This window comes from Danio aesculapii, chromosome 11 (genome assembly GCF_903798145.1).
Source record: "Danio aesculapii chromosome 11, fDanAes4.1, whole genome shotgun sequence".
NCBI classification, from domain to species: Eukaryota; Metazoa; Chordata; class Actinopteri; order Cypriniformes; family Danionidae; genus Danio; species Danio aesculapii.
Genome location: NC_079445.1, coordinates 7,162,323 through 7,186,956, shown reverse-complemented (window position 1 = coordinate 7,186,956; position 24,634 = coordinate 7,162,323). Strand labels below are relative to the sequence as shown.

At 35.8% G+C, this 24,634-nt stretch overlaps 1 protein-coding gene across 5 annotated transcripts in view; it reads right to left on the bottom strand.

Annotated features, from left to right (window-relative positions):
• ect2 (epithelial cell transforming 2) overlaps window positions 1–24,634 on the bottom strand; it is an 80,855-nt gene that overhangs the window by 1,182 nt on the left and 55,039 nt on the right. For 3 of the 5 annotated variants that reach the window (XM_056468600.1, XM_056468602.1, XM_056468601.1), the window contains 5 exons: window positions 21,481–21,619; window positions 16,518–16,672; window positions 15,809–15,916; window positions 11,526–11,666; window positions 6,268–6,565 (listed from right to left, as the gene is read on the bottom strand). In XM_056468600.1, coding sequence (XP_056324575.1) covers window positions 6,278–6,565; window positions 11,526–11,666; window positions 15,809–15,916; window positions 16,518–16,672; window positions 21,481–21,619 — 831 coding nt within the window. In that variant the 3' untranslated portion in view covers window positions 6,268–6,277. The remainder of the gene's footprint in view (window positions 1–6,267; window positions 6,566–11,525; window positions 11,667–15,808; window positions 15,917–16,517; window positions 16,673–21,480; window positions 21,620–24,634) is intronic. The other 2 variants (XM_056468603.1, XM_056468604.1) reach the window with 1 other exon arrangement.

The following is a 24,634-nucleotide window of genomic DNA, read 5'->3' as shown; positions in this document are numbered from 1 at the left end:
TGGATAGTCCAGCTAATTTAATAATGTATTAATCAAATATACTTAGTTTTATTTGATATTTGGATACAAACTAACAAATTATTCATAAAAATATATGGCATATTCATGTAAAACATTTTACATTGTTTAACAAAATGCATTTTAAAACAAAATAAAGTGTTATTTTTTCAAACTACACTTGAAACAACATTAAAATATGGGAGAAAAATATGGGTTCATCATTCAGTGTAAAAGTTATACATATATTTTAGTTATACATATATAAAAGCTTGGGGTCAGGCTTTAAAGAAAATTCATTAAATGTGGAAAAAAAAGGTTAAATATTTATGAAAATGTTAAATAACTGATTATTGTTATTTATGTAGTATGTATGTAGTTTCAAATGAAATTATAACTCCATTCATCATTGCTTTTATTACGATTACCATTAACAACAACAACAACAACAACAATAATAATAATAATAATAATAATAATAACTGGTTGGACCAATGGAATTAGAGAAAAACAAAAAATAAATAAATAAATAAAAATAAAATAATAATAATAAAAATAATAAATAAATAATAAAATAAATAAAAAAAGGTTATTATTTCCTAACCACATATTTGAATGTCAAAACAAGAAAACTCAAGTTGTATAGACTTTCTTTTTTTCCAACAATGTTTTTTAATGAAACTACACGAATAATCCAAAAATATATTTGTTTGCTTTTGGTCCAAATGAATCAAGGATAACTCGTATTCAACCTAATGTGTTTCTGCTATAAAACCTAAAGTTTCATGCCTATTTATAAATACTATGTTCACTCACACTTTCTTTTGTAAATATGACGGAAGTGTTATTATTATGAGGAATTGTGTAATTGTTTTTAGTTTTTATTTTCCTGATTGGGCAGTTTAATAATAATAATTTAAAAAAACAGCTGTTGTGAAATAAACATCTTTTTGCAATAAAAAACTTAAATATATATAGAGTGTTGGTGATTAGATGGGTTCAGCCTGAATTGGTAACATTACTTCGACAACTTTAAAAATGAAGACCTGTTTAAAATGATTTAAAACCTACAACACAATATTTCTGTGAATTTAAGACTATAAGGCCTAAAATTGTATTTTTGAAATTTAAGACATTAAGACCCCACGGACACCCTGGAGCGAGGGAGAGGGAGAGGGAGAGAGAGAGAGAGAGAGAGAGAGAGAGGGAGAGGGAGAGGGAGAGGGAGAGGGAGAGGGAGAGGGAGAGGGAGAGGGAGAGGGAGAGAGAGGGAGAGGGAGAGGGAGAGAGAGTGAGGGAGGGAGATGCATGAAATAAGCACCCATCAGAATAAGTAAATGTAATAATATTAAATTATTAAAAACTCTGCAAAGCTATAAAGACTTCAAATTAATTTGAGGCTAAACTGCGATTCTTAATTAGTTTTATTACGCTGCTAAATGACTCTTGTTAAAAAAAGAAAGAAAAGAAAAATAATGGTCGTTAAATTACAGACATTAACCGTAAGATAATGAATGTTAAATTACAGAAATTGTTAAATTTAAATTTCCAGTAAATGTCTATAATTTAACGGCTGTTATTTTAAAGCAAGTGTCTGTAATTTACCATCTGTTATTTTACGACGAATGTCTGTAATTCACCGTAACTTAACGACTCATTTTACGCCAAATTTCTGTAATTTAACGGCTGTTTTTTGCGACAAATGTATGTAGTCTAACGGCTGTTATTTTACAGCAAGTGTCTGTAATTTACCATAATTTAACGGCTTATTTTACAACAAATGTCTGTAATTTAACGGCTGTTATTTTATGGCAGATGTCTGTAGTTTAACGGCTGTTATTTTACAGCAAGTGTCTGTAATTTACCGTAATTTAACGACTTATTTTACAACAAACGTCTGTAATTTAACGGCAGTTTTTTTTAACAACAAATGTCTGTAATTTAACGGCTGTTTTTATGGCAAATGTCTGTGATTTAACAGTTATTATTTCATGGCAAATGTCTGTAATTTAATGGCTGTTATTGTACTGCAAATGTATGTAGTTTAACGGCTGTTATTTTATGGCAAGTTTCTGTAATTTACCGTAATTTAATGACTTATTTTCCAACAAATGTCTAACTTAACGGCTGTTATTTTACAGCAAATGTCTGTAATTTAACGGCTGCTATTTTACGAGAAATGTCTGTAATTTAAAGGCTGTTATTTTACAGCAAATGTATGTAAGTTAACGGCTGTTATTTTACGGCAAATGTCTGTAATTTAACGGCTGTTATCATACGGCAAGTGTCTGTAATTTACTGTAATTTAACAACTTATTTTTAAGCAAATGTCTGTAATTTAACGATGTCTGTAATTTAATGGCCGTTATTTTACTTTTTTCCCTGGCACCACAACTGCTGAAAAAAAAGTGATAACTGTGCATAGTAAAAATTATAATCAGTTTAAGAAAAATAGCAATGAATAAATTTAACAGGACATTCTAATGTGCATGGTATTAAAAAAGAAGTTTTTGTTAGGTTAAACAGCATTTGAGATTTAAATGTACACAGTAAAAAAAGAAAAAAGTTTGAAAATCATTAAAAAAAATAACATTTAAAAAATTATTAAAAAACAAATCAATGATTACATGACAGTTTTGTTTTACTGGTTTTTTATGTTTATTATTTTTCTACATAGTTTTTTTTATATTGTTTCTTTTTATATTGCGAGCGCATTTATAATCTTTTTTTAGTTCCGTCAAAATATTTTAATGAACAGCTTAATGCACAGCTCAGCTACAATCACAATGCACATTTGCATCAAGTCGTCATTATCAAAGAACATTTTAATCTGTAATTTGTTAATATGATTAAACGCATGCATTACAATACATTCGTCACACCACCCAGCACTACTGAAGCTCACAAAACTACATCTCATCTGCATGCATCATTTGAACAAATGAAAATGTTCAGCCATCTTCAAAATATAAGTGTTCTAGTAGATGCCTGAGGTTCACGGGTATAAGTGAGTTTATTTAAGAAGCTTGAGAAGGGGAAAGGGGAGAAATCCATGTTAATGATATTGGCTTTATAAACCCGCTGTGCTAAAACACACACAGTTGACCCTTGTTAAGTGTTCACCCTTAAGAATTGACAGTGTATAACCTGTATATACATGATAATAATGTATTCTTCCCTTTAATAAGAGACTTGGGGGTGAAAAGGAGGTTAGCAAACCACAAACGCCATTTATTTTGCTTTACTTTAAAATGCAACAAGCACCAGGCTGCTTTCACAGAGCACACAAATAATCCCATTACTTAACATTGCTTAATAAGAATTAAGGTGGCCTTGCATTGCCATTGGAAGCTCGGGGATCAATAAAGGTGGCCGATGGCAATGAGGGGAGAAAAAAAAAAAAGGCATTTGATGAATTGCCTCGAGTGTGCTGAACGAAACATTAAAATACGCACACACTTTAGTATACAGATGATGCTTTATGGGATCAAATTAGAAATGGGAGGAGATTAAATCACGGTTATCAGCCAGTTTACAACCCTGACGCCCACAGATCAAGTTGATGCTATCTCGTAATCATAACAGTAAAAACACAAAAAAAATAAATAAAATAAATAAAATAAAAATAAAAATCAACACCGTACACCACAGTAACAATTACATCTTTATATAAGAACAGTCATTATAGTGAGAATCATGGTGCTACAAAAAAAATAGTTCCTTATTCATACAAATGATCTGAGGTCTGTGGTAAAGCGATTTCATTAAAAATAAGAATAGCTGCGCATTGTCACGAAGTCTGCTTTGTTGTGTTGCCTCACATTTTTTTCTTTAAAACAAGAACTTCCAGGTCATTCAGAAATACATTTGTTGAATGAAATTCTTGCCTTCATAAATCTATTTTTTATATTTTTAGATAGACAACTATTTTTTTTATTAATAAAGCTAAACATTTTAAACAACTAATACAATAATAATTTAAAAAACAAAATACAAAATTACTCTATTTACTGACCCTCACGTGATTCCAAACTAAATGCTTTTTTCCCCTTCTGTTTACCAAAAAAGAAGATATTTTGAAGAATGTGGGAAACCCATAACCATTGATTGACATCAATAGCAGGTAAAGCATATACATGGCTCATACACATTTTTTTCCAAGACTTTCAAGTAAACTTTTATGACCTAATGTTTCATGCAATGTCTACATATGCGTGGGAAAATAAAAAAACAATGCATTTTCAAATTTAATACAGCATATCGTAAAACACACAGCAATCTATTTAGTTTCAATTTATATCTATGTAAAACTGATTTAGATGCTTACACTGTACTAATAATGTGAGAGTACGTGACTGGCTAAAGACAGAATGGAAGTCAAGAAAACAAACCTATATTCGATATTTGTTTTCCATGACTTTTCTAAAACTTTGAGGGTTTTTCTGTTTTTCCAAAACTTTTCCAGGCCTGGAAAATGCCATGACTTTTTCAGGCTTTTCATGAACCCTACATATACCATTGAAGTCAATGGTTACCAGTTTCCAACATTTTTCAAAATAACTTCTTTTGTGATCAGCAGAATAAACTCAAACGGGTTTGGGACAAGTGAAGTGAGAGACAATACTTTTTTCAGTTTGGGTAAACCATTCCTTTAAATGTTAGAAAAATATTAACAATGACAATGAATGATCATTCTGAGGGATATCTTACTAGAACAATAACTAAATTGTATTGTGGAGTGTTAAGCCATTACCTTGGTTGAATTAGGCTTGATGTAGTTAAACAAATGACACTAAAACCATCAAAATTGAGCGATTCACTTGATCGTTAATTCAAATAATTCATTCAAAAGAGTTTATTCATTTAGACACAGGTGACGCCACATTTTCTGAAATACTATGCATTCAACAGAATACATTTTTGTAAAAGACTTTCAGATTTATAAATAGAACATTTGAGGTGATGTGACTGAGGCGCGTTTACACTAGTGAGTTTTATTTTTAAAATGGCATTTTAACATGAAAATGCTATTCTTTATTGTGTTTTAAAAAAAACAATCTCCATCCATACAGCCTAAAACACATGATACATGCCCTTTCACACTCACTGGGCATGTGCATGTCTTGCCTGCATCCATACTTGGTCTACCAGTTGAGTAATGGTCATATTAGAGGGGCTTGACGAATCAAAATATAAATATGCGATAATCCAGTCGGAAAGCAATTGTGAAGAGCTCCCCACCATTTTCATAAGTTTCAGTCTGTCTAGACCAGGGGTGTCCAAACTCTGTTATGGAGGGCCAATGTCCTGCATATTTTAGTTCCAACCCCAATTAAACACACTTGAACCAGCTAGAAAAGCTTTATATGCTAGAAACTTCCTGGCAGGTGTGTTGAAGGCAGTTAGAGCTGAACTATGCAGGACACCGGCCCTCGAGGACCGAGTTTGGACACCTCTGGTCTAGACTGAAACAGAACAACATCATTTCCAAGGTAAAACGAGGTCCTAAGCCTTTTCAAAACAGCTATTATTTTACGGCAAATGTCTGTGATTTAACGGCTGTTTTTTTATGGCAAATGGCTGTAATTTAACGGCTATTATTTCACGGCAAATGTCTGTAATTTAACGGCAGTTTTTTAAGGCAAACGTCTGTAATTTAATGGCTTTTTTATAGCAAATGTCTGTAATTTAACAGCTGATTTTTATGGCAAATGCCTGTAATTTAACGCCTGTTATTTTATGGCAAGTGTCTGTAATTTACCATAATTTAACGACTTCTTTTACGCCAAATGTCTGTAATTTAACGGCAAATGTATGCAAAAAAATTTTTTTTTGATGTACACTATGAAAACCATTCAATTTTTTGTAATCAATTGATCGGACTCAATTTAGATCACCGTTTTATGTCAAAATTGTAGTTTATACTCTTTTTCCAAAGTATTAAAATAAGAAAAACAAGAAAAATGACTAAAACAAAACAGGTTATTGTTAGACAGCTTTCTTTATGCTTTCTTTAAAGTCCTGCTGCCATTCTCTTTCATTATAGTTATACAGTTAGATGCGATCATGTTGCTCATTGTATGACTGAATTTCAGTAAATCACATACTTTTGATGAAGTGATGTATCCCTTTTAAGCATGCCCTCTGATCACCTAAAACAAATGAGTGCCACCACATCCCATCGGTGCGCTAGTAAATTAGTGCTACCACCGTTCCCCAAAGGTGAGTTAGTAAGTCAGTGAGTCAAAGAGGCTGAACTGCTGTGCTCACATCAAGAGTCCTAAAGGAGGGTCTCTCTCCGCGGGGACCCGGGGAACCTGCGCCCCGGCTCTGGAGGTGCCAGCAGCTCTCGACACTTAGCTACAGGCTGGACCGCCGGGAGGGACAGGATGGACGGTCTGAGCTGGCTTTTGGAGGCCGCTGGTTCATCAGCTCTCTCTGGACTGCACGGCGTCCGGATACACACCGGGACTCGGGGCCGTGGGGGGTGATCCAGAGAGTTTGACCGCTGAACCACTGCGCTTTTAATAGAGCCGGTCAGACTGAACGTAGAGGCAGAACGAGACATCTATACTCACATGGAGACAGAGAAATTAAAGAGCGTATTAAAGGTGATATATACATTTGACTCCTTATGTGTTTAAATGCTATACTTGGGTCCCCGCTACATCTACCAAAGCAGAAAAATTTCAAAGGCAGTAACTTTGTTTTGGTAAGCCTTTGACCCAATCCCAATTAGGGCTGCACGATTAATCGAAAAAAGATCACGATCTTGATTCGACCCTACACACGATCATAATTTAGCTTTTCTATGATTCAGCCAATTATATGTTCAAGGTCAGGAGAGAAGCTTAAAGGCGGTCGCACAAGTCTTCACAGCAACATGGACACCTTCAAATGGCATTAAATGTGTCACATACGGTATTTATAAAGGTATAATTCACCCAAAAATCTAAATGTAATGATGTGTTGGCGGCTGTGAAATCACATGAGGCGACCGTGAGCTGTTTGACTACCGAGTGAAAGTGAATTTGGTGTTACACCAAATTCTGTGATAACTAGCCTATATAATGTTGAATATAATGCAAGAAGGAATTTAATAATGACAAATGTCTAATTTTACCAGTGAAACCAATGGTCTAATAAAGCTGTCAATTATAGATGACAAGCATGTCTTAAACATTTAATAATTCAACTTTATAATTATGAATAGTTGTATTCTGATGTCATCATTACCGTGAATTAACAAAGAGGACTTAGTGAAAGCCTGTTCAGGTCCACCATTGTGACTATACAAAACTTTGCATTTTAACCAACAGTAGAGCTACACATAGGCCTATTATTATTATTATTATTATTGTTGTTGTTGTTTTACCATATAACAATAATAATAATAGGCTACCAATATTAACCTTTATTTTACATCGACAGAATCGTGAGAAAATTGTGATCTTGATTTTAAGCAAAAGATAAAAATAAAAAAAACGTGATTCACATTTTAGCCAGAATCGTGCAGCCCTAATCCCAATTCTATTTTTGTACCCCTACCCCTTCCCCATGGCCCTTGAAACAGAGTGTGAAGGGGAAGGGCTTCAAAATGTACTCCTAAGAATTGGGACAACACTACAGCACCTGCAGACGTCATCATATGTCGTCACAATCTCTTGCTTCATACGAGATTGACGATGGCGACTGCTGTAGTTATTCCAGTTGTGTTATTTTTTAGTGTTTATCTTCAGGAAATCACTGAAGGTTACAATATCATGTTATCAATGATATAATGTGTCAATTAGCTTGTAACTACTGTGCATTTACACCATGGCCATATTCATCTATATAAAACAAACAAAAACAACATTAACATTATACCAGACTATGTTAAAAGGTCATTCCCAGCCATTAAACTTATCTGACAGGGTATTCCAGTGTCATCTAGTGTCAGATGAGAAAGTATGTTGTGGGACTGCTATTTATGAGTTATTATTATGGATTATAGATAGCGAAATTTAACGGTTTTATTTTAATATTCTTGTGATGTAGGAATAGTATTTTTTAATAAATAATAGCTGGAATACTTGATTCCAATTGGTCAGTCATGACATTCCAAGCTATGTTATTCCTACATAACCATTAAAACTTAACCCAGGCTTATCCTGGTTCTTCGAGTAATCTTAACCGTCAGTGAATATGTACATCAATATATACGCTTGCCTATCGTGCTGCTGTTTTTAACTGACTGGTGCCATCTTGTGACTGAGTATTTAGGTTTGGTTAGTATATGCTCCATTTGCGGCTCAGAAAGGTATTTGCTTGTTCCAAAAATATTGGCTATGTTCCAAAAATTGTATAAACAGATCCCATAGTTTATGGTTCTCCTTTAATTTCTTTATCCCTTAACAACTCTTAATCGGCAAGTTTCCACCCAAATGCTGCTGCACCATGTATCAGGGTTAGGTGAAAAGTGTTTTTGAAAAATGGGCCAATACCAGCACTTCATGCTAAAAGTTCACTTCCAGAACAAGCATTATATTATATTTTGATAATGTTTTGAAATATCCTTTTTGAATGTGCTGGTTAACGTGCTGTGGGGTAGGGCTGCACGATATTGGTAAATTCTAACATTGTGATATTTCTTTATTTTGCGATATATATTGCAATATGAATACAATTTCACCATATGACTTCATATCTCTATTTGGAAAATGTATAATGTTAGATCAATTAGGATGATTCTGTAGAGGGAATGCATCTCTATAAAATCCAATAAACAATCTATCAAAGTTTAGGGGCACGTTTTCGTTGTTGTCCGTGCTATTTGCAGTGCGTTTCTGTATTTGCATGTGTTGTGAGCATTTTCATGCATAATTATCTATAAACACAATCAGGAAAAAGATACAATTGAAATAAAGTGTGTTATTGTTTCGTGAGTCTAACAGTATTCAAGCACTGAATAATACAATTAAAAATTAATCAAAATTAATCATAGTTAAGGTCACAAATGGTAGAATTTCTTAATGTTTTTTTTTAAATCATTATACAATCACAGGCATCAAAAACACATGCAAATGATAAATTATAACACAAACACAACATTGCATGTCCTGCGATGTAACTATTGCGAATGATCACATTGTGATATCAATGCTGAAACGATATATTGTGCAGCCCTACTGTGGGGCTAATGTGCTTAAAGTTACAATCATCTCCGATTGTATTCACAGAGATAAGAGCTACCATGTTGTTAGATTAATCCTGAAAATGCTTACAGTCAGCATCATTTGTAAAAGAACATTTGTTATGTATTGTATAGTCCGACTTTTGTTTTCCATGAAGATGGAGGAATTGTACCAGCAGTGTAATTTTATATGATTAGGCCAGCACTTAGATACAGAGCAGTAACGTGCTAGTCAATAAGCTGAACCAACTTTGCTCAACAACAACTGCATAAATGTATCCATTAACCATTCAGAATTGTTCTGGTTCAGTCTAAAAGTGGTAACCTCTTTGTCTGTCTGCCATTTGAACATGTAAGACTATAATCCACTGCTGGTCTTTTCAGACATTTAGTCAGCAAGAGATTTGATTGTTTTTTGGTTATTTCTATCAAAATACCAGGCAAATGCGCCGCCTTTTTTTGGAAAGAAGCTTTTAGGTTTGCTTTTGGGTAATCAATCAATCAATCAATCAATCAGTGAATATGCCTTTAAAGGTTGCAAATAAAAGGAACATACACACAAGTAGTTAATTTTTTGCTTAAATCAAAATAGAAGCAAATTTGACACGCTATAATAAATGATCTACAGGATTTTAAGCTGAAACTACATAGGCACAGTCTGAGGACACCAAAGATTTATTTTACATCTAGTGAAAAGGGGCATAATGTGTCACCTTCAATCTTATCTGGTAGTGTCTCTGCATTGAACGCCCTCAAAATCACTCATTTTAAAATTACTAGAGGAAGTGAAAAATTTGAACATGATCTTGTTACGAACGCTGGGGTTTCGATTTCTAACTATTTAGCTGTGCATGAATCCCCTTAATGAAAAAAGGTCAAAATGCCCCCTTTTAAAAGAGCTGAAAGTTGAAGAATGAGAGACCAAGGCAACTGTACGCCTTCTGGGAGCAAAATTCAGTAAGACAGATTTGGCAAGTCATACTGTAAAGATTCAGCTTTGGAAAATGAGATTAGTGTGAGCAATACGACTCTGTGAGAGACATGAATTTATGTAAATGCCTGTTTACAGCAAGTATGATGTGTCTAAAGGACACAAATATGAAATATTCAGACAATTTATGCACCAAAATTATTCGGAACATTTCCAGAGCTGAATAGTCATTGTTCTCTAGGAAAAAAAAAAAACTAAAAACAAACAAACCTGTTCCTGAATAACAGACAGATCATTGTGGTTTAATATCTTGGATTCAAGGCTTAGTCACAGTAGGACAAACACAATTTTCAGTTGAAAATGCACTTTCTGATAAACTATTCACATATTTTTATTTTCTTTTTGGCAGACGTTTGTCACCAGTATTCAATGGTCTTGAAGAAAACAGACAATTTATACTTTTTTTTTTTTTTTTTTTAAGAATTGAGGACATTTGCACTGTAATTAAATGCTGCACAGTTTCAACAACAACAAAAAATCTGAAGCACCATAAATGTTTTCAATCATTCAACATTTGAATGCTTTCTAAAGGATTGTTTTTATCAGTGAATCTATCTATCTATCTATCTATCTATAGATATTTTCGACTGGGCCTTAAAGGACCGCCGAGTCACGAAATCCAGAGGTTTTTTTTCCGTTCGCCATGCGGTATCAAATTCCATTAAAACAGAAGTTGAAAGTTAAAAAATGTAAACCCGAAATTGCATGAAACGCTGGTACGCTAGCCTGGTAATGCGACATTAATTGTTTTATACTGAAACTTGCCTTCAAAAAGTGCTTCCTTGGTCTTATATTTCTTTGCATGTTGAACACACGTCGGCCACAACAGAAAAAAACAAACAAACTGCAACTGCATTTTTTTTTAAGCGTTAAGTATTTCAAATTAATCGCAAGCGTTAACGCACTAATTTTGACAGCACTAATATATATCTATATATATATATATAAATAATTTAAAGGTAATTTAAAAAAAGGAGTGCCTACCCTTGAAACACAGGAGCAACAGCATTTTTGCTTGTTTTCTTGTGTTTTTAGGAAAAATTAATTGAAATTAGACACTTTCCTCTGAGCCTATAGATAAGAAAGCTCACCTTCATGTTTCTTGAATCGGAATCAGGGCAAAAGTGTTTTTTTTTTCTCCCCCCTTCTATTCGTTCTGAGTAAATGAGCCTTGAAGAATGGATGCACCATTTGCTGTTGTGCATTTTTTTTTCGAAATAAGTAAAAGGATGGTGTGGACAGGTCTTAAAAATGAGTGCATTATTCATGCATCATCGACTCAGTTGTGCGTCTTTCATTCATAGCTAAGATCAATACATTACTGAGAAGAAAGAGACAGAGAAAGTGTGTGTGTGGACTCACAGCCAGTGTGGAGCTGCTGGACATTCGGCTCATGCGATCAGCATCTGGGCAAGGACTTCTCTCATCTGGGGTACCATTGGCCATAAAAGCCCTCTGAAGCACACGCTTGGGGGTTTTAGTGAAAGAAAACGCTCGAGTGACCTAAAAATCGCAAAGCAGAACTTAATTTTACCAACTGCAACATATTCCTGGATCAACCTCTTTGTTGGTCTTAAAACAACATTCCAATCAACCAATCAGATTTGAGGTACAAGTTAATGTTAAGCTTACAATCAGATTCAGCTTTCAACATCAATCAGATAAGTTTCAACATCATAGTTATACTTATATGAGACCATGAGAACTTATGGTTAGGGTTGGGTTTAGGGGTAGGGATTAGGGTTGGATCAAATTTTTGGCCAAAACTATGTTCCAGTATAAATAATATACGGTAAATGTAAAATTATATTCACATTGAAACGTATAAATTGGGAAAATCCCAAAATTGGCTGCACGATACTGTAAAAATCTGGCATCTTTAGTTTTTCTGCGATTTACACTGCAACATAAATAAAATTTAACCAGATGGCTTGAATAGCCCTATTAGAAAACAATTCATTACTTCAGATTGATTGGGATAATTCTGTAGGGGAGTGAATCATGCATAAAAATAATAAACAAGTTACAAAAACAGATTAACACAATATAGAGCAGAGAAAAAAATAAAATAAACTGTTTTTTTTGTGTGCAGTCTAACAGCATGCAGGTTGAAGAAACAGAACCACATCCTCTTCACTGTATGAATAATCCAATTAAACAGTAACAGTAAAATGTTTTGTGCCTGAATGTTTTTAACTTTCATCAAAAGCCTTCAAAAACACATGCAGACATGGTTGTTAAGTCGCCGTGTTGTTTTGGGATCATGATTTTCTCCTTTTGCCAGTCTCTCTCTCTCTCCGCTTTCATTTCTACAGTTGGTTCTTATTGACTCACGCTGCCCAGCCGTTTGCAGTGTCCCCCTTGATGTCATCCTACTATCTCCAATCCAGCTGCTGCCACCGTGGCATAAAAGTGGTGACAGGACGCTACTCGCGAGGCCCAGGACACTTTGAGATGTGTTTTGTACTGCGTGTTAATGAATCATTTCAATCTGTTCAGTCAGTGTGACATTTTGGTATATGTCCGCTCTTGTTGTCTATTCTCCATTTCAAGAGTTCACACTTAGTTGATGATTGATTGGTTGGCATGATGTCCCAGGAGAGAGCCCTGAGCTCATAAGATCCTCGAGCTCTGGGCTCCCTCCCGTTTGCAAGGCGAGAGGGGAGTTTGAGCTCAGGTAGATCTCGAGAACTCCCCTGCTGTAGTAGCTAATGAACAGATAGTGATTGCTCTTAAGAGATAACTACTTACTAGGAGCATGTCTATGGTGCCGATTTGGATTAGTCAATTAACTTATTAACCCGATGGAAACCCATGTGAGCATGGGGAGACAGTGTAAACTCCGCACAGAAACGTTGGCTGGCTTAGTAAGGACTAGAACCAGTGACATTCTTGCTATGAGGCAACAGTGCTAACCATTGGGCCACCGTGCCACCCATTTAGAAAAGGAGGAGGAGTAGGGGTGGAGGGGGCATTCTTCAAAACGAAGATGACTGTTATATGGAACTTAAGGTATTTAGTGGCTTAGGAATCGTCTGATTGGGGAACCATAAATTGGATAATGCAGGACCAGCCGCAAGCAATCATAAAAACGTGATTCTCTCGAAATTAGTTTATAAATAAACTTGTCCACAGTCAGTTTTACGCTCATCTGAGGTTGGAGAGTGGGACAGGTAAGAATGTCATGCGAAATACATCGTGCAAATGTAGGCTTTGAATATCACTTTTGTTGGACACACTAGGTACTTTTGGTTTCATAATGTAGCAAGGTATATGCAGAAATCCTAAAGGTAATTTCAATACCTTTTAAGACTTTTTAAAGACCTTCTCAGAATATTAAGATCTCATCGCCACTTGAAGTTCTAATCAGTATCAAACCTTTAACCTAAACAGTTGTTAATATACAGTTGTAGTTAAATAAATCAATGGAGCACAACCATGCAACAGAATTCAAGCTCGGAAGAATCAAAACTTGAAATAATAAATTACGCGATTGTTTTTAGCGACAGGCTTCAGCCACTGTTTAAACTTGTCTTTCTCAAACCAGGAGTACGCAAACTTACATATTTCCAAGGTTTCTACGGATGGAGAGCGTCACATCACCTTCCCACTTTTGTCGCAAAATACATGACATCACCCGGACTGAGAAGCTTGGCCGGACACGCCCCTGCCCGAACCAATAAAGTGGATCGAGCGCGCCGTTGTTAATATTAGGAGGAAAATAAATATATTTATGCTTTTTTTGAGTCAGACTCTTTGGACAATGCTTGAACAAAATTTAAAAGCTTGTAAAAATTCAATTAAGACTTTAATTTTCTCATAATTGATTGATCAACTTTTAATACGTTTTAAGACCCCACGGACACCCTGTGTAGGTTAGGTTTTCTTTTCAATAATTGATTATTTTTTTCTCTTTGGATAGTTAGTGTAGAAAATGGGCCAATAGAATAGGTTGTTTTGTTTTATTTATTTCTATTGTTTGGACGCCGGCCGCGTCTCATCTCTCCAACTCTCCCATCTACTGTACCTGTATAAACATTTTGTGTCCTGTTTGTTGTCTCAGTGTTGTTTCAATATATTTTTGTAAATATCTATTGTAATGTATTGTACTTTATTGCATTTAGTTATTCGTGTTATTTTGTCCCTCACTCGCTGATACTGCTTTAGGCATGAGAAGATAACCATTTTGGAAATGTCAAGGTTTTCAAACTGCCAAAATTTTCTGTTATACCGTTCCTACAGCACATGTTAGATTTTTTTTATTCACTTTTTTTTTGTTTTTTTTTGGGACAACAGCATATCCAGCAGAAATGATACCTAAAGATGCTATTTTAATTTGAAGAGACAGCAGAAGTCTTCATTTTATTATTTAGACTGACATGCTCACTGTTACAAAATATTTAAATGTTTCTTAAAATAAAATATATTGGCTGTGTCCGAAATCGGTTACTACTCAGTAGTTACTGCATTTGAACTTACTACTCAACCAATAGAAAAGTACGTTCTATACAGTATTAATGTGAGCAGTTTGAATGAGGCTCGGATGTACTATGGATGCCATTTTGTCATCATCACATGAGATACCCGCTTCATTCCCATTCATGAACTCTCTCGTGGGATAGCGTAGCATCCATCGGATGTGCACTTCGGAATCTCACCACAAGTTCAAATTTTATGAATTCAGACATTTTACTCAGCTCGCATACTGTTTTTAGCATACTATATAGTATGGAAGTATGTGATTTCGGACGCAGCCATTGTGTCAAAAGCTGAAAAAAGTTGTTGTTTTTTTACAGAGACACTTATAAAGAATATATTTTAGAGCAGTAATCAAAATACCGTGAATAGGCATGGGCCGGTATGATAAGACTCTGACGGTATGATAACCTTGGATAAAAATATCACAGTTTCACGGTATTGTGATTACTGCTCTAAAATACAGTATATTCTTTTTAAATGTTAGGGTAAAAATCTTTTTTTCCCTTTGAACACAACATATTTTATTTTTGGAAACATTTACAATATTTTGGAGCAGTAAATATGTCAGGCTTAATACTTCAAATAAATCCTTGACTTGACATGCATGATGCTGTCTTCATTTGTTTCAAAAACTTAGATTTCTCTACAATTTAAAGCAGCATCTTTAGATATCTTTTTTTGCTGGAGATACTGCTTCTGCTGACCTTCCCAAACCACGGTATACCTTGAAAACGGTTATCGTACCATGCCTAACCGTGAAACAGTGATATTTTTATCCGAGGTTATCATTGTTACAATCTTATACCGGTCCAGGCCAAGTTTGCTTATGTTTTGTCCAAAATTAATGTTACTCCCCTCCCCCTTGACTGACCAACTTTAAGATTGTAACAATGGTTAAACTCAAAAATCGTGTGTGTTCTGAACTGTGACTCCTGCAATGTGACTATCGCAGATGTGCGAATTGTGAAATTAATGCTGAAATTGCATATTGTGCTTTCCTAAATTTATTCGTTGCTTTTCAAGATCATCCAGCTATAGTTTCAAATCTCAAAACAGGATTGGAGTTACTTTATGATGTCTTCCTCAAGAAAGCCTCATGAACGTTGACAGAAATTTGCATTCATATCATGCAGCCATTTTCAACAGTGCCAGGTTCCTCTCCCTACCTTCTTTGATGTCTTTTTGATGGCTCTGGATGCTCTGCTGAGCGTGCTGTCCATGTCCTTAGTGCTCACTTGGACCGAGTCAGGATCGGTGCTCTGAATGAGATCTTCCTGTTGGAGACGGGCAAAAATTAAATCAGAACACAGCAATACTGCTGGCCTGTCAAAGAGTGCAAAGAGAAGCATCACTGTTCAGCTTCCCAAACAGCATGTTGATATTCACAGGAGCAGAGAGTGAATGTGACTGCATTTCACATGTGGCTAGATCGCCACCTCATGGTCATTAAGAGAACTGCAGGCAAGGCCAAAAACACAATTAGCCGCAGGGTTTGGTCTGGTTGTTTAATTATAAAGGGAAAATACATGCATCTGTCTGCCCGCGCCAATTACATGTGCCGTTTTGAAAGGCCTGGGCGGGACCTGCAGTTCTGCAGCAAGAAGATAAAGACGTCTATGTCTGAAGTGTAAAGTTCAAGTACAATTGCACTCTTAATTACATTAATCTGCCTCCCAGTTTAACCACACAGGAGCATCTAATAGGATTAGCCAACACCAAAAGGCCCACACAAACCTCCTAATTTATAGCCACAATAAAAGGAAAGCAGAGCTAATAAAATAAATAATTGAGTTGTGTTCAAGACCTGAGGGGGATGATCTGAGGAGGAAGCGGCCACGTGCGCTTGTGTATGTGTATGTGTGCGTGTCTGCTCACCGCGTCAGCTCGACAGATCGTATTGGCCACCTGACGGCAGAGAGTTTTGAGCCAGGTAGTTTTGAGGGTGTCTTCAGCCGTCAACTGGAAACTGAATAGCAAGTTCTCTTGTTCTGTAGGAGGACGCACCACCAGGGCGAAGGCGTTCTGACATTCTAAGAAAGAGATAAACAAATGAAAAATAAATAAATAAAAATAAAGGCAGAGGATGTCACTTAGGATTAAGGCTAGAAAATACCATGATCTATTATTACGCAAAGAAAAAAAATGAGCTGACTGGTCAATTTCCTGGCCATTAGAGTGAAATAAGAGACCATTCTGCTTTCAATCAAGTTCGATTTTGGATCTTGAGCTGGCTGTATAATGTTGTAGAACATTTTATCAAAGTATTAAAAATTGCTATAACTACCTGACCAAAACCTCACATAAAGAAAAAAACTGTAAACAAATTAAAGGGAAAAAAAAAACTATCATCAGCAATTAATTATTTGTATATGTTAATTGGTTATTCATAATCAACCTAAAGCCACATTCACAATGCCTTTAGAAGTCTAGTGAATTAAAATAAAGTGTGATTTGCTTCTCTCATCAAATCTTGACCATTCAAAAGCTCTCTAGCATCTGACATGCCCCATCAAGACACTTCTCATTCACTTTTCATTTGATGCACTTGAGCTCAACTACTCTCACTGGCATGGCTGTGATAAAAACAAGCGGCAACATCCCGCTCTCCCTTGTGAAGCTAATACGGAAGTAGATGAAATTCATCGAAATTGAGCAGATTTCTATTGACCCCAGTGTTAAAATTACCAACTTAACAGCAGAAAAAAGGTTTACAGCCTGATACAAAAAATTATTTTGATGTATACAGCTAATATTACCCTTCATGACAACTGTGAGGGGGTGAATTTTTTTTTTTTTTTAATAATTCATCCATTTCATTCCCATCAAGTTATATTAAGTCTGCATAACTCAGGGCGTGGCCACTTGAGTGACAGCTAGTTCTCGCTGGTCGCCGTGATGTCATTCTGGCTGATTAGCTGCTGAACTCGACATAAACAACGTATTTTTGCTTTGTTTTATGTGGCTTTACACAGTCAAGTGCATTTTGGAATTATTCCCTACAACTATCAGATAATAGGGCATGCTACAGTATGTGCACTTAACTGTGCTAGCAAACCTTTCAAGTGGCCTCCATTTCCCAGATGAGTGAAATTCTAATATACTCGCATTCCATCTCTATAAATGTATTTGTTTTAATAAAGATCATTTATCATTTATAATTTTCATTAGAATTTGAATGCACTCCAGAATTTGACCGATTGATTAGCTGTAGGCAATAGAACATTCATCTGAAAAGTTTTCACAGTTTTATCCTTGGATTTCATAAATAGCCTTGCATTTACTAACACAAACTATATTTGAAGTATTTGGACGTAATTTGCATTTTCCTCCTGTAGAAAAATGGCGAGGCTTTGGATGGCGGAGGGGTGTCGCGGATGAAAGTGAAGAGGGTTGGGAAGTCGCGGAAGAAAGTGAAAGTTAAGAGCGGACGGGTGAGGAGAGCGGCTGAGGAGTGGGTTCGGTAAAATTAGGTGCCAGATCAGATTTCACTGGTGCAGGCACAAATTAAGCCCCGAGTATACAACCAAGCACATGTGGTCAGAACACAAACAAGTCCCAGGTAATGAAGTATTAAGTGTTTCTCTCAAAGAAAACCCATCTAAGCAAAGTTCTAGCAGGCATCTGTAGCTTTGCCTGTTTGCCCATTTTTGGTTACCCCTGGTCGGTGCGATGGCAAAGGTTGGCCATGCTTGTTTGTAGGGGTGTCAAAATGAATAGTTACTTTGCTGCATCGTGATGCAGAAGCGGACAATTCGGTATTGGTTCAGTAATAATCATAACCGGTAATGTACTGTTGTCATTTATCTCATATGCGCTAAGCCGCTGTAGCTTACTATGGCAAGGGAGGTGAGCTAGAGTATTTACAACGCTCTGCAGGTTGCAATGTCCCGAATTTTAATTGCCAATCTTAAGCCAATTGTAATGTTTTGGAATTTCTCCAAACAAATAGCAAAGCCGAGGGGACCAGAGTGAGTGCTCCAACTTGGCCCCCATGGTCCTCTTGTAGCTTCATTTGCACTCTTCAGAAACCTATGGGTGACGTCATGGATACTAAGTCCATATTTGTTAGCCTATAGATAAAAACAACATCCTATTGGCTGTTTTTTATAAATAGGGATGAGCTACTCTATGTCCCGCCTTCTCTAAGGTTTTTTTTTTAGTTGAGATTAATGTCAAACATGCAGATTTGAGAGGACTTTTAATGTCCATAACGTCATCTTTCAAAGAAAAAATAATATTCATTGGGAAACAATGCAGGAAAGGGATTCATCTACGGAGATTTGATTGAATCATAACAAGTGGACCCCTGGGAAATTAGTTCATTTGCGGCATGAAATGGGCTCCAGTATTAAGAGCTGCTCTTGTAGACGCACAGATCTGAATCTCAGTCAAATTTCCAGGCTTCAGAATCTGATCTTCATTAACATTGTGTTAAAGTTTGATTTTAGAGCCTTACTGTGTCTTTAGCGCATGGAAATGCAGTAAAGTAGGGCTGAGTGGTATATTCAATATTCACAATAAATTCTCAATGATTCTGCAGGCTCAATAAAATAACGCTGTGAATATTGCAAGATTTTATGCTATGAGTTTTATGACCACTCAATTTTCTAAATGCAACAGTACCGGATTACTTTTGGGATCTTTCCATTTCCTTGTTAAGCATGAAAGGATTAATACAGCTAGCAAGTTTGGTTTTGAATAATCAAATTATAAAGTTTGTTTAATAAAAGGTACAATTTTCATGGATTAAAATGTTTGGTATGAGGTTACAATACAGTTCGATTTACTACCATCGTTAAATGCATTAGCTAATATGAAGTTATTTATATTTAAAGAATGTATTAATTGTTTTTTTGAGATCTACAAATTATAAGCTTTATTGATGAATTGGTTAAAATTACAATAAATGGTTCAATCAGTTTTATGCATTAAAATCCAAACTACAACCCTTTAACCCAGTATTCCTCTGAATGCAACAAAAATAATACTGTGTTGAAAGGACTAAATCGGTTTCATAACTGCATGACAACTTCTCTCTCTGGGTCACTGACAGTGCAAATGCAAATGCAAATGAGAATTTTCCGCTCCGAACACACTTGTCAAAGATTTAACAGGATTATCTGAAAAGCTGTCATCATCAAACACAGACACAAGATTGTGTAGGTGATTAACTGTGCCGCTCAACCATCATTATTAAAAAATACAATTGTTAATTGTTCATGTTAGCTCACTGCACATTACCTAATATGTCGATTCCTTTGAATATTTTTAAAAATAAGTGTTAAAGTATTATTTTAAAAAGCATGTGAATAATTATCATTCTTAGCTAATTTAACTAATAAAAAATATCTAATGCCACATAAATGCTAATACATTAAATTAAACCTTACAGTTAAGTGTTACAGTGCATCCAGAAAGTATTCATAGAGCTTCACCTTGTCCACATTTTTTATGTTAGTCTTAAAGGGCACCTATGGTAAAAAATCTACTTTTTAAGCTGTTTGGACAGACATATGTGCATGTATGGTGTATAGACCTTCATATTGGGGTGATATAAGCACACCCAGTGCTTTTTTTTCAATTTAACAACATAAAATCTGAATTATTGGTTGTATCTTTAGGTAGGTTTGCAAACATGTGTACTTCTCATTGAGTCTACCTTATACTTCAGCCGTTTGCATTTCTCGCGATCCCAGAAGCTCCCTGTGATCTTAACTAGCATGCGTTTTAGAATTCTAAACATAGGTTTCTATCACGGTACACTTAAGTCGACGGCTGGGCGCCGCGGACCGCTGCAGAAACCTATGTTTAGAATTCAAAAATGCGTGGCACGACGATTCGGGACACTTCATGTTTCTGCCGCGCCACAGAGAGTGTCTGGTGTGCCGTGTCGCGGCTTCGAGCGGCGCATCCGGTGCCTCAGTCAAAGTTAATTCAGTGTGCTTGGTTATTAGTCTCTGTGTACAAGCTCGGCACTTGAAACTAGCACACAGTTGGCTGTAAAACTGTACAAAAGCACATATGATTTTGTACTCTCTGCTTGGTCTGTGTCCGAGCAGTACGTTCGACTGAATGCGGATCCTCTCCTGCTCCTCTCAGTCTGCCTGTCTGTCTGTGTTGCAAACACAGAGCGGGTGAGCTCATGGCCCCGCCCCCTTGTTACGTTGGGCGGGAAGCCGAAACTAGTTTACATGTGAAGCAACACACCCCTAAATCAGCGAACTGTGGACACGCCCCCAACATGACACTTTAACAAAAAAAATTTAAAAAAACAAATAAATTGTGTTTTAAACTGAACCTAAACTGGCACACTCAGAAGAACCATAATATTAATATTAAATCATAAAAAAGACGTAAAATATGTGCCCTTTAATACATAAAGAATTAAATTAATTTATTTCCTCAAAATTCTTTTTTCACATTGTCATTATGGGGTATTGTATGTAGAATTTTAAGAAAATAAATTAATTTAACTCTTTATGTAATAAGACTGTAACATTAAAAAAAAATGTGGAAAAAGTGAAGCGCTATGAATACTTTCTGGAAGCACTGTACCATATATTTTAATAAAACTATCTAGAAGGTAAATACTATTATTACTTACCATATATTTCTATATTTTCTTAAATTTAAATAAGATTCGAGTGTCCTTTTAAGACCTTTTTTAGACTTGTTAACATGTTTTTAAAGTATATCGGCCAGCTCTACAGTGTAGTGACACACTTTACACATATCCAGACTTAACCCCTCTCTCTGGAGTGTTAATTCAGAACACAGAAAACTCTAGTATGCACGAGTGCACTTGGTGAGATGCAGAACACTTTGGTGGTTTCCTCACCCTCTGTGTCCTGGATGTCAAGAACTCTTCTGATCTGGGACAGGGGCATCAGGGTGATGTGCTTGAGCTGGGCAGGTGGTCGCGTCTGACCCAACGGACTCCGAAAATTGGTTATCACCTTGTGCCTCTTTCTGGCGATCTAAATGTGAAGATAAAAAAAATTATAAAATTTAGGGCTGTTGATTTAATATGTTAAAAAAGGTATAAGTTATAGGAAAAAAAACACATTCACATTTTTAATAAGAGACATACATTTCTAGTTGATTAGAGATCAACATGATGATGGAGATTACAGAACGTTGTCATATTTATCTAAAATTCTAAATAAATTGGCTAAACAACAGATTAACTTTTATATTTGTATCATATGGATAAGCAACATAGCATAACAAAAAACTTTAAATAACGTTTTCTTTTTGTCGTTTCTCGTGGAAACGTGATACTGTAAATTTTTTACGTGAGTTAAGTGAATAAATTCATATTCTGAGAAAAAATATGATTTTATTTTAAATAAAATGACATGCATACAGTATATATATATATATATATATATATATATATATATATATATATATATATATATATATATATATATATATATATATATATATACACACACATCCATACATACATAATGTACGCATGCAACAACATAATACAAATTTTTAACCAAAACTAAAAATACGGTTGATATTCGTTTTTCTTGTTTGTAACGTTTAGAACATATATATTTTCAATGTTCTAAACAGTATTTGAGCTGCAATAAATGGTCTGTAAGCATACTTAGATACAACTTAGCATGGCTTTTGCAGCTTAAAAATGTGTGTTTTAAAGTACAAATGAAATCAAAACTAACCTTATGATTTTGTTAGCTCACATTGCTAGTTTTGAAATACTATTATTTTAAACTGCATGCCACAGAAAAAAAATTGCCCATGTAATCTTTAATTGAAATCTGAAAGTGCGTAGTTTTTGTTTGTTTTTTTTTTCAGTTGAATTGTCACATTATGTGGGTCTTAGATATTGGGCATGGCTAAAATACCCACCGCACCCCTCCAGCTGTCAATTTTGACAACAAACAGAAACGGTGAGAAGATAGTGTCTGTCAGGTTGTAATGACTCAAACCCTTTTCCCGATCTTTCTGAATGAAATGCTTAAACGAAATTACTACATCCATTCAGTTCAAAGTAAAAAAAATAAAATAATAAAATAAAATAATAATAGCTGCTGGTCCAACCCTTCCACTTGCTCTTTAATGCAGATTTCTAATCAGCCAGTCACATGGCAGCAACTCGATGCATTTAGGCATGTAGACATAGTCAAGACGATCTGCTGCAGTTCAAACAGAGCATCAGAATGTGGAAGAAAGGTGATTTCAGTGACTTTGATCGTGGCATGGTTGTTGGTACCAGACGGGCTGGTCCAAGTATTTTAGAAACCACTGATCTACTAGGATTTTCACGCACAACCATCTCTAGGGTTTACAGAGAATGGTCCAAAAAAGAGAAACCATACAGTGAGCGGCAGTTCTGTGGGTGCAAATGCCTTGTTGATGCCAGAGGTCAGAGGAGAATGGCCAGACTGGCTTGAGCTGATAGAAAGGCAACAGTAGTCCAAACAACCACTCGTTACAATTGAGGTATGCAGAAGAGCATCTTTGAACGAACAACTGGTAGAACCTCGAGGCGGATGGGCTACAGCAGAAGAAGATCACAACAAGTGCCACTCCTGTCAGCTAAGAACAGAAAACTGAGGCTACAATTCGCACAGGCTCACCAAAACCGGACAATAGAAGATTGGAAAAATGTTGCCTGGTCTGATGGAGTCTCGATTTCTGCTACAACATTCGAATGGTAGAGTCAGAATTTGGCATCAACAACATGAAAGCATGGATCCATCCTGCCTTGTATCAAAGGTTCAGGGTGGTGGTTGTGGTGTAATGGTGTACAGTATATTTTCTTGGCACACTTTGGGCCTATTAATACCAATTGAGCATTGCTGACCATGTCCGTAACTTTATGACCACAGTGTACCCATCTTCTGATCTTCTACTTCCAGCAGAATAACACACCATGCCATAAAGTGCAAATCATCTCAGACTGGGTTCTTGAACAAAGCAATGAGTTCACTGTACTCCAGTCTGGATGTGGTGGAACGGGACATTCGCATCATGGATGTGCAGCCAACAAATCTGCAGACTCTGCGTTATGCTATCATATCAATATGGACCAAAATCTCTGAGGAATATTTCCAGTACATTGTTGAATCTATGCCACGAATGATTATGGCAGTTCTGAAGGCAAAAGGGGGTTTAACCAGGTATAAGTAAGGTGTACCTAATAAAGTGGCCAGTGAGTGTATATGTAGAATCAAAATATTTCCTTCTAAACCTACTTTTTTGAAAATTGATGCTTTTGAATTCAATTATGATGTGGGTGATTTCTTATTAATTATGCAATTAAATTAGATTAATCACTACATGTAATTAGATTCGACTCGATTGACAGGCCTACTTTTAATACAAGCAGCTTTCTTCATAACACAGGAATGTGAAATATTCTTTTGCGCACTCAGACGGAACAGTTGGGACTGCTTCGGGTGCTTCAGAGAAGGCGAAATGTGTAATGCAGATTGAGGTGACAGATATGCATACAGAGGACTTCCTAAAATGAATAATTGATCACTCAGAGTCTTCCCTTCTCCCTGGTCTCATTACCAAAGCAGAGGTAGAATTGGGTGAAGAGGACCAGAGCCTTGTACCAGTGCACGCGAGTAAACCCCTCAACAGTGCTTAATCGCATCCCCTCACTAATTGGGGAAACAGGCCAGAAAGTCGAGTCAGCAAGCAGAGATTGCACATGCATGAATTATTCAGTTTTTTTTCCTCAATGGTTGCGCTCACCCGTGAACTGAACAAACAATTGTTGAGGTTGCTGAAATTGTGCAGAAGGAAAAAAGGGAGGGAATTTAAGGAGGCGCTTATGGAGGTTAAACTGAGGAGAGGAAAGACAATAAGAGCCAAGATGTTCAAGAAATAATAAATTATATAATAAAAAGAAATGTAGTTTATATGCATAGACAATTTTTTAAAAAAGATAACACTGAGAAGGTACTGAGTACATTTATTTTTGGCCTTTTCACCTTTATTATGAT